This window comes from Phocoena sinus, chromosome 10 (assembly GCF_008692025.1).
Source record: "Phocoena sinus isolate mPhoSin1 chromosome 10, mPhoSin1.pri, whole genome shotgun sequence".
NCBI classification, from domain to species: Eukaryota; Metazoa; Chordata; class Mammalia; order Artiodactyla; family Phocoenidae; genus Phocoena; species Phocoena sinus.
In genome coordinates this window covers 5,551,325-5,564,732 of record NC_045772.1, presented here as the reverse complement: position 1 = coordinate 5,564,732, position 13,408 = coordinate 5,551,325, and the positions used below count along the sequence as shown (strand labels likewise).

The following is a 13,408-nucleotide window of genomic DNA, read 5'->3' as shown; positions in this document are numbered from 1 at the left end:
ACGGACTCTGGAATTCACAGGGGCGAAGTGCAATCAGCTGGGTTGGTCTCTATACCACCGTCCACCTTGTTGAAAGCGGGCCCTTCCAAGACAGAGACTGAGACCCCTGGACCCCCAGGTGCACCAAAACCTCTCCCATGCTTTTCTCCTTCCCCCCGCCTCACCCTTCCTTTCACTTCAGCTTTAAAAAGATACCAAAGGCAAAGGGACGGTGAGGGAAATTCAACCCTTGGAACGTTGAGCATTGAATGACCCAGCCCGACACGGGCCCAAGCCCCTCTGAGCCCCAGCGACGGAGGTCAGCAGGGCTCACTCTCGTTGCCCTGAAGCACTGAGGGGACCACGCAGGGCCCCCGTCTCCACCTGTCAGCACAAGCTGGACACAAGGCATGGGACGTGTCTTTATTAAAGATGCAAACAAGCACAGAAGTATCCAGTGTGGAGCTCAGTAATATCCATACAGAACTAGAAATAGAAAAATAGAAAAGAAATTTCACAGAAAGCTGCCTCTCTCGCAGATACACAGAAAAGGTGCAGCTAAGCCCACCGCGAGACGCCGAGTACCACCTGCCCTACTGCAGCTGCTCTCCTCAGCCAGTAACAAAGCGCACGTCCACACTTTCCAAAGACACCATGCACAACAGACCCCTCGCGCACAGTGGCGACCCCTCCGGCCACCACTCCGGGCACTTCCCAGACAGACAGCCGGGACGGCCCCGTCCCACCGTGGCGGCAGCGTGCGTACAAACTGGCCACTGGCCCTGCTCTCACCTGGCCGCCCTTCCATCACTCCTCCGGGCTAACGTGGGCCAGTTAACGAAGCGAGTGGCGGGGCAGTAAAGACCGCACCTCCACTCCCTCGGACACAGCACCGAAGGCGACATCGCCAGCCCCATCTGGGTGAGACAGGGCGCTACGCTCGCACATTGGGTCTCTGGGGTGCAGAGTTGCAGGCCCAGATGGAACAATAAATGGTATGTAAAGACCCAGTAGTTCTAGAATTTACCATCAATCATCTGTTTGCCAACATAAGCAGGTTTCTGCTTTGGGGAACGAAAGTAAGACTGCGGAACGAAAAGTCAGGTTCTGAGTGGACTCAGTGTCTCTGTGGCAGGCTCTCCAGTCACCGCATCGCGCGCCCGTCCCGCTGGGTCCTCTGCGTCAGCCTCGGAACCACTGGCCGGGGGTCGCTGGCAGGAGGGCATCCTCTCTGAAAACGCCCCAGTGAACAGTTCCTGCTGTATCCCGGGGCGACTACTGAGAACTGAACACCACCAGCAGAAACAAGGTCCCCCCAACACCCGACTCACCCTCGGTCCTCACCAGCGTCTCACAACCAGACAAGAACCGAATGGCTGTGCCTTACGGAAGAAAACTACAAAAATAAAGAGTCAACCCTGAGATCTTCCTACCATTCGGGTGTGGCTCGCTCCTGAGTCCCTCGGAAATGAACTTTTATTTGGTTTACTGACATTTATTTAGATTTCCAGTGAAAAGCTCTATAAAATACAATAAATAATGTGGGTTGTAAAAGGTAGACATTCTAGCTGCATATGTTACAGACAGGATGCGTATGGTCCAGGTCATCAGAACTGCAATCTTTGTAATCAGACACGTAGACTTCAAATTCCAAAGGTGAGACAGCCGCTCTGGATCGGAAATAACCCCACTTCCTCCATTTCTCCGCCGTGTCTTACGCAGCTTCCAGAGTTTGTCCAGCGGGTAACAAATGAGTGCAAACGGGACTTTGAGCTATTAGTGTCTGGGTACTGTGAGCATGCAAGTTTGCTGTTGCTGTTATTATAAGTAAAAGTCGAACATGAGGTCACACTTTCCCATCTTCTGTTTATACACCAAATCAAACTTCTCGTTCATGGAGACAGTGAAGATGTCCTTCCACAGCCCGACTCTTCCTAGAACACAAACGAGCAGAACGTGCTGAATTCACCTGCTGTCAGGCCAGCTACCAAAGCACAGGAAACAGATCTGGAAGGTTCCAGATCTATTCCCGGACCCCTCTGAACCTGGCCTATTGGGGCAGGACGGGCCATGTGGACTACAGACCAGCTGAACCCTCTTCCCTGAGTCTGGTCATCCCGATGCGCTTTCCGCGCAGCACCACAGGTGTGCAGAGCTGCGGGCCTTGCCCATCCACCACTGAACCCCCAGCACCAGGCACAAAGCGGGTGGGTCACCACAGCCCAGAGGACAGACGGTGTCTGTGGAACAGATCTGCGGCTCCGGGCACCATGTGGATCTGGGTCCTCGTGACACCACTACTCACTCACGGCTCAACAGCTCCACCAAGGCAGGATTTGCTTCTGGAGAATTTTAAAAGGAACAAAAAAATCATCCAAAAAGGTAGAACATTTTATGGTGAGCAGGAAGCCTCCTGACCAGGTCAAGGGTGAAGATTTCGAGAAGCCTGCTCGTGCATCGTCAGGGAGGAAGTTAAAGGGAGAAAAACAGTCGGAGCTCCCAACCCAACATCAAAAGGAGTCCTGGGGTCCCCTGGCCACGCCATCGCAGCCACAGCTCAGCGAGGCTTGGTCAGAAAATGAGACCTCCGGGCTTCCCTGGTGGCGCGGTGGTTGAGAGTCCGCCTGCCGATGCAGGGGACGCGGGTTCGTGCCCCGGTCCGGGAGGATCCCACATGCCGCGGAGCGGCTGGGCCCGTGAGCCATGGCCGCTGGGCCTGCGCGTCCGGAGCCTGTGCTCCGCAGCGGGTGGGGCCGCAACGGTGAGAGGCCCGCGTACCGCAAAAAAAAAAAAAAAAAAAATAAGAAAGAAAATGAGACCTCCTCCTGGCAGATGTCAGGGAGCCTGGAGAGTGCAGACTGAGGTGCAGGCACGGGCCTACCCATCCCTTTATGAAGGGAAGAGAGAGCTCAAAATGACGAAAACTGCTGAACCCACTTTCCTTAACTACAAAATCTTCAGTTGTTCTGGTCACATATGAATGGCGACTGTGAAGATGTCACAAGTGGGGGTCCCGCCCTCCCACCTACAGGAGCTGTGAACGCATCACCCGGAGAGCCGGGGCTGTGCTGTTATATAGCTGCCTCGGGGGACTGAAATGCCCGTTTAGAATTCTATTCACCGTCAGCATCTCTGAGATCAGAGCTCTGACCGTCTCCAGCAAACATCCTTCGTTAGCTCTGTTATTAACAGTCGTCCTTGTCCTCGCAGGACCTCACATATGAAACTGCAACCCTGCGAATGCTGAGCTAACAGATCCAAAGTGGCAAGGATTTTCTCTTCGGTGATGAAAAATTACATGTCAATGTTGGAGAGGAAAAAAACTGTTCTTGCTACCCTCTAACGATACCTAAGGGACAAAACTAAAAGCTTCTAGACCAATCACACCATAAATATATTTTTCCCAGCTGAGGCAGCTGAGAGCTCATCAAAGGAGTCACCCACCTGGTTTAGGATTTGGAATCAAGACAGTGCAATTTATGCTGTGATATGAATCAAATCTAAGCAATGCAGCTGGCTACTCAAGCCCCTGCATTCTCACCAACGCAAGGAGGTCTTCTGAGCAAAGAGGCAATGTGCTAAAAGAAAACAAAATCAAAGAACTGAAATAAAGCAAAACCAAGGTAAACGATGATAAAGCAAACACATCGGAAGGAGCATATGGGCACGCAGTATGTTCTCGACACTTCTTAACCACACAAATGAACCGAAAGGGGGATTCTGGAGAAGGTCACGCCCAAGGATAACAAAACACAGCGAAAGCAAAATAAAAAAGAGCAAATAAATTTTAAATAATAAATATTTGTGAAGATGCAGCCAGGAACGAAACGGCAGGGTGAGGTGGCTTGTTAGTGTCTTCTTGGAGAGCGGCCCATCTGCCTTTCCAGGAAGGCGCTCGCCCCCTGACCTTCAGAACAGCCCTGGGAGCCAAGCAGGTTGGCAGGCCCGACCCGCCCTCCTTAGAGAAAGGACAAAAGGCCAGAGAAGCTCAAAGGCGTGGCCAGAGCTTGGCCAGGCCAGGCTGCAGCCCAGCTCTTCTCTCCGCTCCAGGCAGCTGCCTGCAGAGTCCGGCGTCGTTTCCGGGCCCTCCTCTCGGCACCGGCACCACACGAGGGAGCTGGGAACCGGCCTCGGGTCCACAGCACCGAGTCAGGCGCGACTCTTGCTGAAGGGGTGCTCACAGGCCTGGGCCGGCACCCAGCGGTGCCGGGGATTTTAATGCCCGAGCTCTCCACAGTCGAGCAGCCTCAAATACCACAAGCCCTGAGGGCACAGAGAGCAACCCAAGTGGGTCTGGGGAGGATTCCTGCCTGCAACACCTGCCTCACCTCGAACTGCTTCACGCACAGGACACAGCTCTCGCACCAGGAGGGAGCGCCAGCCTCTGTGATGGCCAAGGCCTGCACCTCCAGCTCGCGCACACGCGCTCTCTCTCTCTCTCTCTCTCTCACACACACACACACACACACACACCAAACACACACCACACACGTGCGCACGCGCGCACAGCACACACCCCTCCCCCGACGGGGCCGCTCCTCCCGGGCTGCTAGTTCCCCGGGGAATGGAAGGAAACGGCCCTTCCGCACACGGACTCTCCGCACCCTCTTCCCTTGACTCCCACGGGCCAGCTGGAGCTCAAGGAGGCCACGTGCACGCACTGCGCTTCTAAACATCACAGCCCCCAACCCATTCCCAGGGTCTGCCCTGTGGGGCATCTGGGAAGGCGCCCGCCTGAAACACCTCTTGCCCACAGAGCCTGAGACATCCCGGCAGCCACGCCCGCGAACTCCGGCACCGTGTGCGGGGTGACAAGGCCAACTCCAGCGGGGACCTCCAGGGAGCCTCAGCAACACTTCGTGGGTTACCTTCCTGCCCCTCGAAGAACACAGGGCTCCGGAGAAATGAGACTCAGGGCAGCGGAACCCTGACATGGGGGGACTGTGGTCCAGAAAGCGCGAGGACACTGACAGGAAGGGGGACGAGGCTCCCGGGGCCCCAGACAGAGGCAGAGAGAAGGAGGGCGGGACAGGCAGGCGCGTACCCCGGCCCACAGGCAGGGCCTCGGCGTTGCAGCACTGGTCCACCAGCTGGTGGCAGTGCTCGATCAGGGACTCCAGCTGGGCCTTGTCACACGACACCCCCAGGAACCGGGCCAGCTGCTCCACCATCGTCACCAGGTCCTGGAAGACAAGAGCACAGCGCGGGAGCCTGTCAGAGGTGGCACCTTTACAGAACACGACTTCGGGGACTGTATCCACAGCCTTACTTAGGCCTCAAGACAAGCCTGAAACCGGCCTCGTCTGGAAATAAAATCCAGGTTAAGAAACTGCCCAAGGGCACTCAGCTCTCAAGTGGCAGACCTGGGATTCAAAGCCAGGTCCCGCGGAGGCAGACGTGAGGTCCTGATACAGCTGCGGTCATTATAAGCAGCAGCAGGAAGGAAAAGCGCTTCGGAGCTGCGCCAGGAGCAATAGCAGCTCGCTCTCTCCCGCCCGCCCCGCCCTGCCCCGCCCCACCATCGGCTGGGATCTCGACTGGCACTCGGGAGAACTGGGAGGCCCCGGGACCCCAGACAGGCCTCAGTGCCGGCCCACCCCACAGGGCAGGCGGAGCTGGCTTGGTGTGAAGCAAGATTCAGCTCTACTTGACTCGCTGACATAAAGCCACCTCCGGGCCCCATCGCCGCACCATTCCTGAGAGCGGAGCATTACGGGCGCAGCCCAGCAGCCTCCGGAGGGGCCCCGCCCACCTGCTCACTCTGGCCCACGTCCCTCTGGGCAGACACCCGGACCCGCACCCCGACCTGCAGGGCCTGACAGCTGGGACCACGCTGGCTTCCATGCTGTTCCTTCAGCCTGTCAGGCAGGTTCTTTCTGGGACTTTAGTTTGCTGTGTCCTGTCTGGAATGTTCATCTCCAGGTGTCCACATGGGTCACTCCCTCACTTCTTTCAGGTCTCTGTCCCCATCAGTGACGCTTCCCCTGACCTGCACCTAAACCTGCCACCGCCCCTCCCCAGCACTTCCCTTTTCTGCTTTATTTTTCAGCATTTATCATCATCCAGTGCATTTTACTGTTTGTGTTTGGGGGGGGGCGAGAGGAAGAGGCAGGGAGGCTGTGAAAACCCAGGCCACAGTGACACCGACCTGGACCAGGGAAACGGGGTCAGAACTGGGGAGAAACAGTCAAATAAGAGATGCGTTTTGAAGGTAGAGCCAACAGGATTTGGAAAATGAAGGCCAGGTGTGAGAGAGGGAGAAGTCAAGGATGAGTCCAGACTTCTGCGTGAGCAGCGAGGACGGAGCCGCTGCCCTGGATGCAGACGGGTGAAACTGCGGAGGACCCGAGGGGACACCTCCGGAGTTTGGTTTGGAGACGTTAAGTCTGCGATCTGCACCACACACCCTGGCGGAAAGGTGCAGTGGGTGGACGGAGATGAGCCTGGAGAGGATCCAAATCGTGCCTGGGGGCCCGAGGCCCGGCTGAGGCCACCAGGGGAGGGAGTGTGGATGGAGGAGACCAGAGCTGAGGTCTGGGGGCAGAGGCAGGGCTGCTGCCATGGAGGAGTCAAGGGGAGCGTCCAGGGATGCGGGGACGCAGGACCAAGCGTGACCGACTGCCTGTTGCCTGCTGCTAGGAGGGTGGGACCCAGGCACGTGGGGGTCGTGGTGACGACAGAGTAGCCTGGGGACGGGGTGAGCCTGCCTGGAGGGGCTCAGGAGCAGAGACAAGTCTGAGGTCCCTCGGCAAAGAGGAGCTGAGGAAAGGGAAGGACGTTGCGGGGAGGAGGGCTGGGCTGGGGGAGGTTCGCACTGTCGCCCTGAGAAAGGAGGGGCATCAGCACTTCTGCCGGGGCAGCGGCAGGGTTCCGCACAACGGTGCTGACACCGAGACGGGATGGGACGTGCCGGCCCCCCTTCCAGACCTCGCTTTCCCGAGGGCGCAGGAGAGGTCCTGCCTCGCTGCCCCAGCACCGCCCAGCCTGGCACATGGACTCAACCACCATCTAGTGCCCGTCACCCTCTGTGCCGGGCACTCAGGAACTCGTCACAGGAATGGACTCACAGGTACACCCGCTGGGGTTCTCAGCACTTTGAGAATTGCCACCCTAAGGCAAACGGGCTGGGACGAGAAATTCGGACTCTGCCATCTCAGCCCTCTGCCCCAAGCTGGTCACCTACGGAGAGGGTGCTGGGTGGCAGCAGGGTGAGTCCGGCTATCACTCCACTGCTGTTGAAGCAGAAAAACAATAAATGGGCCTCTCGAAAGCACCGCATGCCACCAACCCAGAAGCTGTGCTTGGCCAGGGGCCAGGGCAAGGTAGAGGCCTGGGGGGCCAGCACCGGCTAGAGGCGAAACACTGGTCAGGGGGACCCTGGGCCCACCTGGAACTCCTGAGTCCAACTGTCACCAATGATGCCTGGGGTCTTGGCGCTGCAGGCCCCGCCCACCCACCCGCACTGGGGCGGTGGCTGTGAGACTGAGGGCGGGGCCGGCAGCTGCCTCCCGTGGCGCTCACCCCCATGGCACCACCACTATGGCGCTCACCCCCGTGGCACCACCGCTACGGCACTCACCCGGTGCATGTCTTCGTACTTGAGGAAAAGCACATTCGAGTCCACACGGTGCTCCCAGAACTCCTGCACGTGCTCAAACCAGGAGCCGTAGCCCACTGTGGAGACAAGGGGACAGGTGACCAGTCACAGGGAGGGAGCGGGCATGTGTGAGGCAGCCTTGCTCCCCGCCTTCCCTGCCAGAAGGCTCCCCTCCTCTGCCCAGTAGCTATGTTTCAGGAAGCCCTGGGCTCCTCCAGCAGCCCCCCAGATGAGCCACGTCCCCTGGCCTCCTGCCCAAGCTCGGCCCCTGCCTCCCGGATGCCTAGAAGCCCCAACCCTTCCGTGGAAGTCTCTGTTCTCCGGGGGTATGGACGGTACCTGGCACCCATGAGTTCCTCTAACAAGGGGTGACCAGGAAGAGAATGACGCCCAGAGGAAGTGGGACACAGGACCCGTGAGTTTTGCTGTCGGGGCTAGGATGGGGTGCGGGAGGCTCTAGACAGAGCTGCGAATGGGGCTTGCCAGGCAAACGCATCACAGCCAGAATCCTGGAACCAGGCAGAACCAGGAAGGCGCGGGGATGAAGGCGGGCAGCGGGCCCCATCCTGGCACATGAGGTTGGGCCGGACGGGATGACAGGTCACACCCACGCCCCAGCCCTTGCATCTCCCACGCTCCTTAGGGCCTTGGTGTGGGGCTGAGGTCACACAGGCAGAGACAGATCAGTGTGGCCGGGCTGCTTCACAACGTTTTTCATAAAAACGATTGATTCTCACTGCCGATTCACAATGGTGTGCCCATCGCTGTGAGGACATATCCCGAGGGGGCTTCCACATTAATCAGAGGAGGGTCTCGGCTGAAGAACGTGGGGGGCCCTGGGCCTGCTGGGCATCGGGAAGCAGGTCCGGCTGGATAACGGGCCAGTCAGGGGTGGTGGCCCTGCTGTCTGCGTCCTCACTCGCCCGAGCGCCCGTCCAGCTCGCAAGCACTGGGCCCTGCAGTGGAGCTCCCGGCCTGGCGGCAAAGCCCCAAGGAGACTGGCACGGCGACACGGAGTGACCGGCACTGGGAGGGAGGCCCCGCGGACACGGGCAGGCCTCGAAGGATCAGTGAGGGCTGGGCAGGCAGCGGAGGGGAAGAGGCAGCAGGGGAAACGGCGCACAGAGGCAAGGCCTGCAAATGGGCCTTAAAGACGTAAGAAGTGGCCGCGGGGGCCCGCGGAGTGGGTCAGAAGCAGCTGGCAAGGTCAGACAGAGGGCGGAGGGCGAAGGACAAGGGCTCGGGACAGAGGCAGCCGGCCCCTCATCTCCTCGCTGGCCGTGAGACCCGGCGGGCCCTGAGCCTTTCTGCCGCACCCCCAGGGCTGCCGCGGCGCGGAGAGCCCCGCGTACAGGAGGGCCTGCAGGGGCAGTGCCTGTGCGTCCTCCTCTCTGGTGGAAGGTTCCACGGGGTGGGACGGGCAAGGCGCCGGCGAGGGTCCTACTTGTAGCGCTGAGGCCCCTGGGTGGCAGGGCCGCTCCCGCCCCTGCACAGGCACACCTCAAGGTGCTGACAACCTCTTACACCTACACGCGTGACCAAGGCTGGGAAAACAGGGGTGACCCAACGCCTGGGTCCCAGGCAGCGCGACCCGACAACGGCAGCCTGCCATCCCGCCAGCAGGTGGCAGCACAGCAGCAGCCTGGGCCCCGCAGCCCCACGAGAGGTCCTGAGGGATGGAGGCGCAGGTCAGGGGTCGCTGAGGGGCGGGCCCTGGGGACCAGATCACAGCAGAAGGCCCTCTTCGGGCCAACTAGGCGCCCCTCCAGCACTTCATGCGGAACGAAGCGGGGGGAGCTCTGGAAGGGGAGGGGTAAGGGGGCGGAAATGAACCAACACAGGGCAGGCTTCAGCCAAAGGCCTTGCTGGGCGAATCCTGGCCCTCTCTGGGCCCCGGTGCTCCCATGGTAGAGTTCTAGCTGCGGGGCCCTGGACTCCAGGCCTGGCACATCCCCGCTCCGTGCACGCACAGGGCAGGATGTAACAGCCAGGCCGGCCTTCCCGCTTTACAGGACAAGGGCGAGTCCAGAGAAGGAAGGGACCTGCGCAGCTCACAGACAGGCTGATGACCTCGGGGCGCCGAGCGGAGTCTCCCAAGTCTGGGCCCACAGCTGGCACGCAGACCAGGTGAGCCGCGCCCCGGGGCCGAGCAGTCCACTGGGCGTGGACATGGAGGTAAGAAAACGCCACTCCTTCCCAGAGAACACTCGCAGACAGACGGCCAGGGCTGCTGGGGACGGGGACGGGGGAGGCTGGACGGGGGGTGACTCGGGGACCGCGAGGACGTGAGGACAGGGTCGCTCGCACGGGGACAGGGGTGACAGGACAGGACAGGGGTGACAGGACAGTGGTCACACACAGGGACTCCTCCACCCTGCTCCTGTCCCCTAGGCACATGGCTCCAGGGCCCCCCAGCCCTGCAGTGCGCAGGTCACGACCCCCAACACAGGGCTCGGGCAGCGTGTCCTCGCTCTGTTAGCGAACAGCAACATTTCACTGCCCCTTCCGCACTTCATTCTTCAAGTTCTTCAGAACCTCGGACAGAGAAGGCAAGCCTCCTCGAGAGCCGGAATCGGGCGGGAGCACAGAGAGTGAACAGGACTGGGGAGGCTCAGTACACGGGTGCAGAGGCTTTGGCGGGACCACAGCCAGCATGTGCAGCCTTGAACTTCAGTGCCGGGCAGTGCTGTGACCTTCACAGCGCGGAGAGGCCTGTACTAGGCAACTTGTAACGGCTCTGGCCCGAGCAGGAAGCTTTCAGCCCTGCACCGCAGGGCAGTCTGCACTTGAGGGACACTGCTATCTATGACAGTGTTGTCCCCATGCAGGTGACTGCTTCTATAAAGGCAGGGATGCAAAGTGGGACTCAGAAATACGGCTTTGGGAACCACAGGAGTGGCTTGCTCCAAATGCCTGGCAGACCCCGAGGGGCCTGAGCCAGGCGGTGGGTGGGCTGGGGGGAAGGGAGGCTGGACAGAGGCCTTCAGCAGGTGCCAGGGGCCTTAGGGTACAGCCGCTGGGGCCACCGACGCCCGTCCCCTCCCACCCAGGCCCCCCGCCCTCCTAGCTGAAGCAAAGACTCAAGGGCAGGGAAGAGAGGGCCTCCAGGCGGTGCGGGCGGCGCACCAAGGAGGACCTGGTCTTCAGCCAGGCTCGGGAGGCAGCTCCAGTCGGGCCACCCATTTAAATTTGGGGCGCTGTACTCCTGGACCGCCATTATGCACCCTATCCCACCCCTGTCCCATGACCTCACCGCAGAACCCCTGACTGGGTTGGACAACAAATGGACAGCGAGGCTGAGGGTTACTTGAGCTGGGAAATAAAGCAAGAAGCGCATCTTTACACTCCTCGGGTGCAGAGGAGTCTGGGTGCAGGTTTAATCAACAGGTACGTAAGACCCACTTCAAAACCCTCCTGGGCGCAAACTCTAAACAGAAGGTGCCCAGAGAAGCCAGGGTTGGCGATGGGGGAGCCACCTGGGGGCTGCGGGGAACAGAACCGTAGTGAGGAGCTGCCAGCCCCACTGCCAAGGGGACGGCTCCCTCCCTGGCCCACTGCCTGGCCCACTCCGCCCTGGGGAGGGGAGACGTGGAAGGGCCCTGGCTCGCTCGGCCCCAGCTCGCCCCTCTCCCCTGGGAACAGGCGTCCTGCCCAGAGCACTGCCTTCCCCCTCCCACAAAGTGCACCCCGCCTGTCACACGGGCCTGGGGCTGGGGGCCAAGCCTGACCCGCAAGTCCAGCTAAAGGCCCACAGGGCTCTCACATGAAGCCACAGCCTCCACTCTGGCCTCAGGCACCGGTAACAGTGGTATCTGGGCCACTGTTTTCACTGCTCGGAATCTAGGCAGGAAGAGGGATGCTTCTAATCGGGAAACTTCTCAGAACCCCAAGGATGTGGCGAGAGAGAAGGGCTTCAGCGTTGGACACCCACTCTGTCTGGCACTAGCTCGACCTCGGACAAGCTTCCTGACAGCCCTCAGCCCCAGCTCCTCTGCCCGCCAGCGGGAAAGCAGGCCAAGCCCGCGGTTACTGTAGAACTGGGGGCACCGCGAAGGACACGCGGGTGCTCAGCGAGCAGTGAGCACCCCCGCTGTAACATCACGCAGACACTTACACTTGTCGTTCATGAACCTCCGGCAGAACTCCTGGAACGTGCCTCGGTAGCTCATGGTCCGCAGGGAGCGGTGGAACTGGTAATAGGACACCACCAGGTCCTTGGGGTTCCGGGCCATGTATATGACCTGCAAGAGGGAGTGGCGGGGGGGGACAGAGGGACGGACGAGGTCAGGCAGGCCGCCCTGTGCAGCTTCCACTGACCTACAACCCACTCTTTTGACCCCGTTGCCAACAGCAAAGTCAGCCCCTCGTGCACCAAGGCCAAACGCTTTTTCTCTATCATTCTGTCTCAGCAGAGATGCACTCCTGTCCACGCGATAGCACCAGCTAGGACAGCTACTTGAGTGTTTTAGTATATTTCTGTTCTCTCGCGCTCCTTTTTTTTTTTTTTTTTTGAGGTATGCGGGCCTCTCACTGTGGTGGCCCCTCCCGTTGCGGAGCACAGGCTCCGGACGCACAGGCTCAGCAGCCATGGCCCACGGGCCCAGCCGCTCCGCGGCATGTGGGATCCTCCCAGACCGGGGCACGAACCCGTGTCCCCCGCATCGGCAGGCGGACTCTCAACCACTGCGCCGCTCCTTTTTTTTTTAATCCTGTGCAATATTATATAAGTTACAGGTGTACGATATAGTGATTCACGACCTTTAAAGGTTATATTCATTCCATTTACGGTTATTATAAAATATTGGCTATACTCCCCATGTTGTACAATATATACTTGTAGCTTATTTTATACGTGATAGTTTGTATTTCTTAATGCCCTACCCCTATCCTGCCCCTCCCCGCTCCCCTCTCCCCACCGGTAACCACTGGTTTGTTCTCTGTATCTGTGGGTCTGCTGCTTTTTTATTATACTCACTAGTTTGTTGTATTTGTTTCAGATTCCACATAAAAGTGGTGTCAAACAGTGTCTGTCTGTCTCTGTCTGACTTAGCGTAACGCCCTCCAAGTCCATCCATGTCGCTGCAGATGGCAAAATTTTGCTCCTTCTCATGGCTGAGTAGTATTCCGTTGTATACATGACCCACACTTCTCTACCCACTCATCCGCTGACAAGTATATACTCAGGCTGCTTCCGTGTCTTGGCTATTGTAAGCAGTGCTCCTGTGAACACTGGGTGTCTCTAGCGCTACTTTAAAATCAGCGGAAGACAGAAAGCTTACAGGCCTGGCCCTGGTGATGAGAATTATAGGCCTCATACGTCTAACGCAGTTGAGCAAAAAGGAAAAAAATCAGAGACGGTGAAAGCAGCCATGAGTCCTCAGGCCTTCAATGGGCAGAGGCTGGGCCCTGGCTGGTCAAGTTCAGCTGTGAGGAAACGCGAAAGTGAGAGGCATGGATCAAATGCTAGAGACTCTTAGCACACATGGATCAAATGCCAGCGCTCTTAGCACACCGAGGTCGTCTGGGAACTTGGGCCCGTGACAGACCACCGTTTGGACTGGCACGTGGGCCTCTGGTTCCGGGAGCAGCGGGGGGCGGCGGGGCGCGGAGTTACCTTGGAGTCGCCGCTGTGGAGGTCTGAGGGCAGGAAGCGGTAAGGGAGGTGGCTTCTGATGAGGCGGGGGCACGTCAGCTCCTGCGGCAGGGCAGAGGGGAGGCGCTCAGAGGACACGCGCCCTTTCTCTGGGGCCCAGGCGGACGGGGCCACAGACGAGTCAGGACCGGCACCACTGCACCCCGAACAATCTTCTCACCTGAGACAGGACCCCCCAG

At 59.3% G+C, this 13,408-nt stretch overlaps 1 protein-coding gene across 3 annotated transcripts in view; it reads right to left on the bottom strand.

The window, feature by feature from the left end:
- Positions 1 to 1,458: 1,458 nt before the first annotated feature.
- The window catches only part of SULT4A1 (sulfotransferase family 4A member 1), a 31,266-nt gene continuing 19,316 nt past the window's right edge, over positions 1,459 to 13,408 (bottom strand). Inside the window, exons 3-8 of one of the 3 annotated variants that reach the window (XR_004351920.1) lie at positions 13,191 to 13,271; positions 11,691 to 11,817; positions 7,559 to 7,653; positions 5,024 to 5,162; positions 3,424 to 3,557; positions 1,459 to 1,913 (exon numbers count right to left, since the gene is read on the bottom strand). Coding sequence is in view for 2 of the 3 variants with exons in the window: in XM_032646794.1 (XP_032502685.1) it covers positions 4,227 to 5,162; positions 7,559 to 7,653; positions 11,691 to 11,817; positions 13,191 to 13,271 (1,239 nt within the window). In the remaining variant the exon portion in view is untranslated. Of the gene's footprint in view, positions 5,163 to 7,558; positions 7,654 to 11,690; positions 11,818 to 13,190; positions 13,272 to 13,408 lie in introns of all 3 variants that reach the window. The other 2 variants (XM_032646795.1, XM_032646794.1) reach the window with 2 other exon arrangements.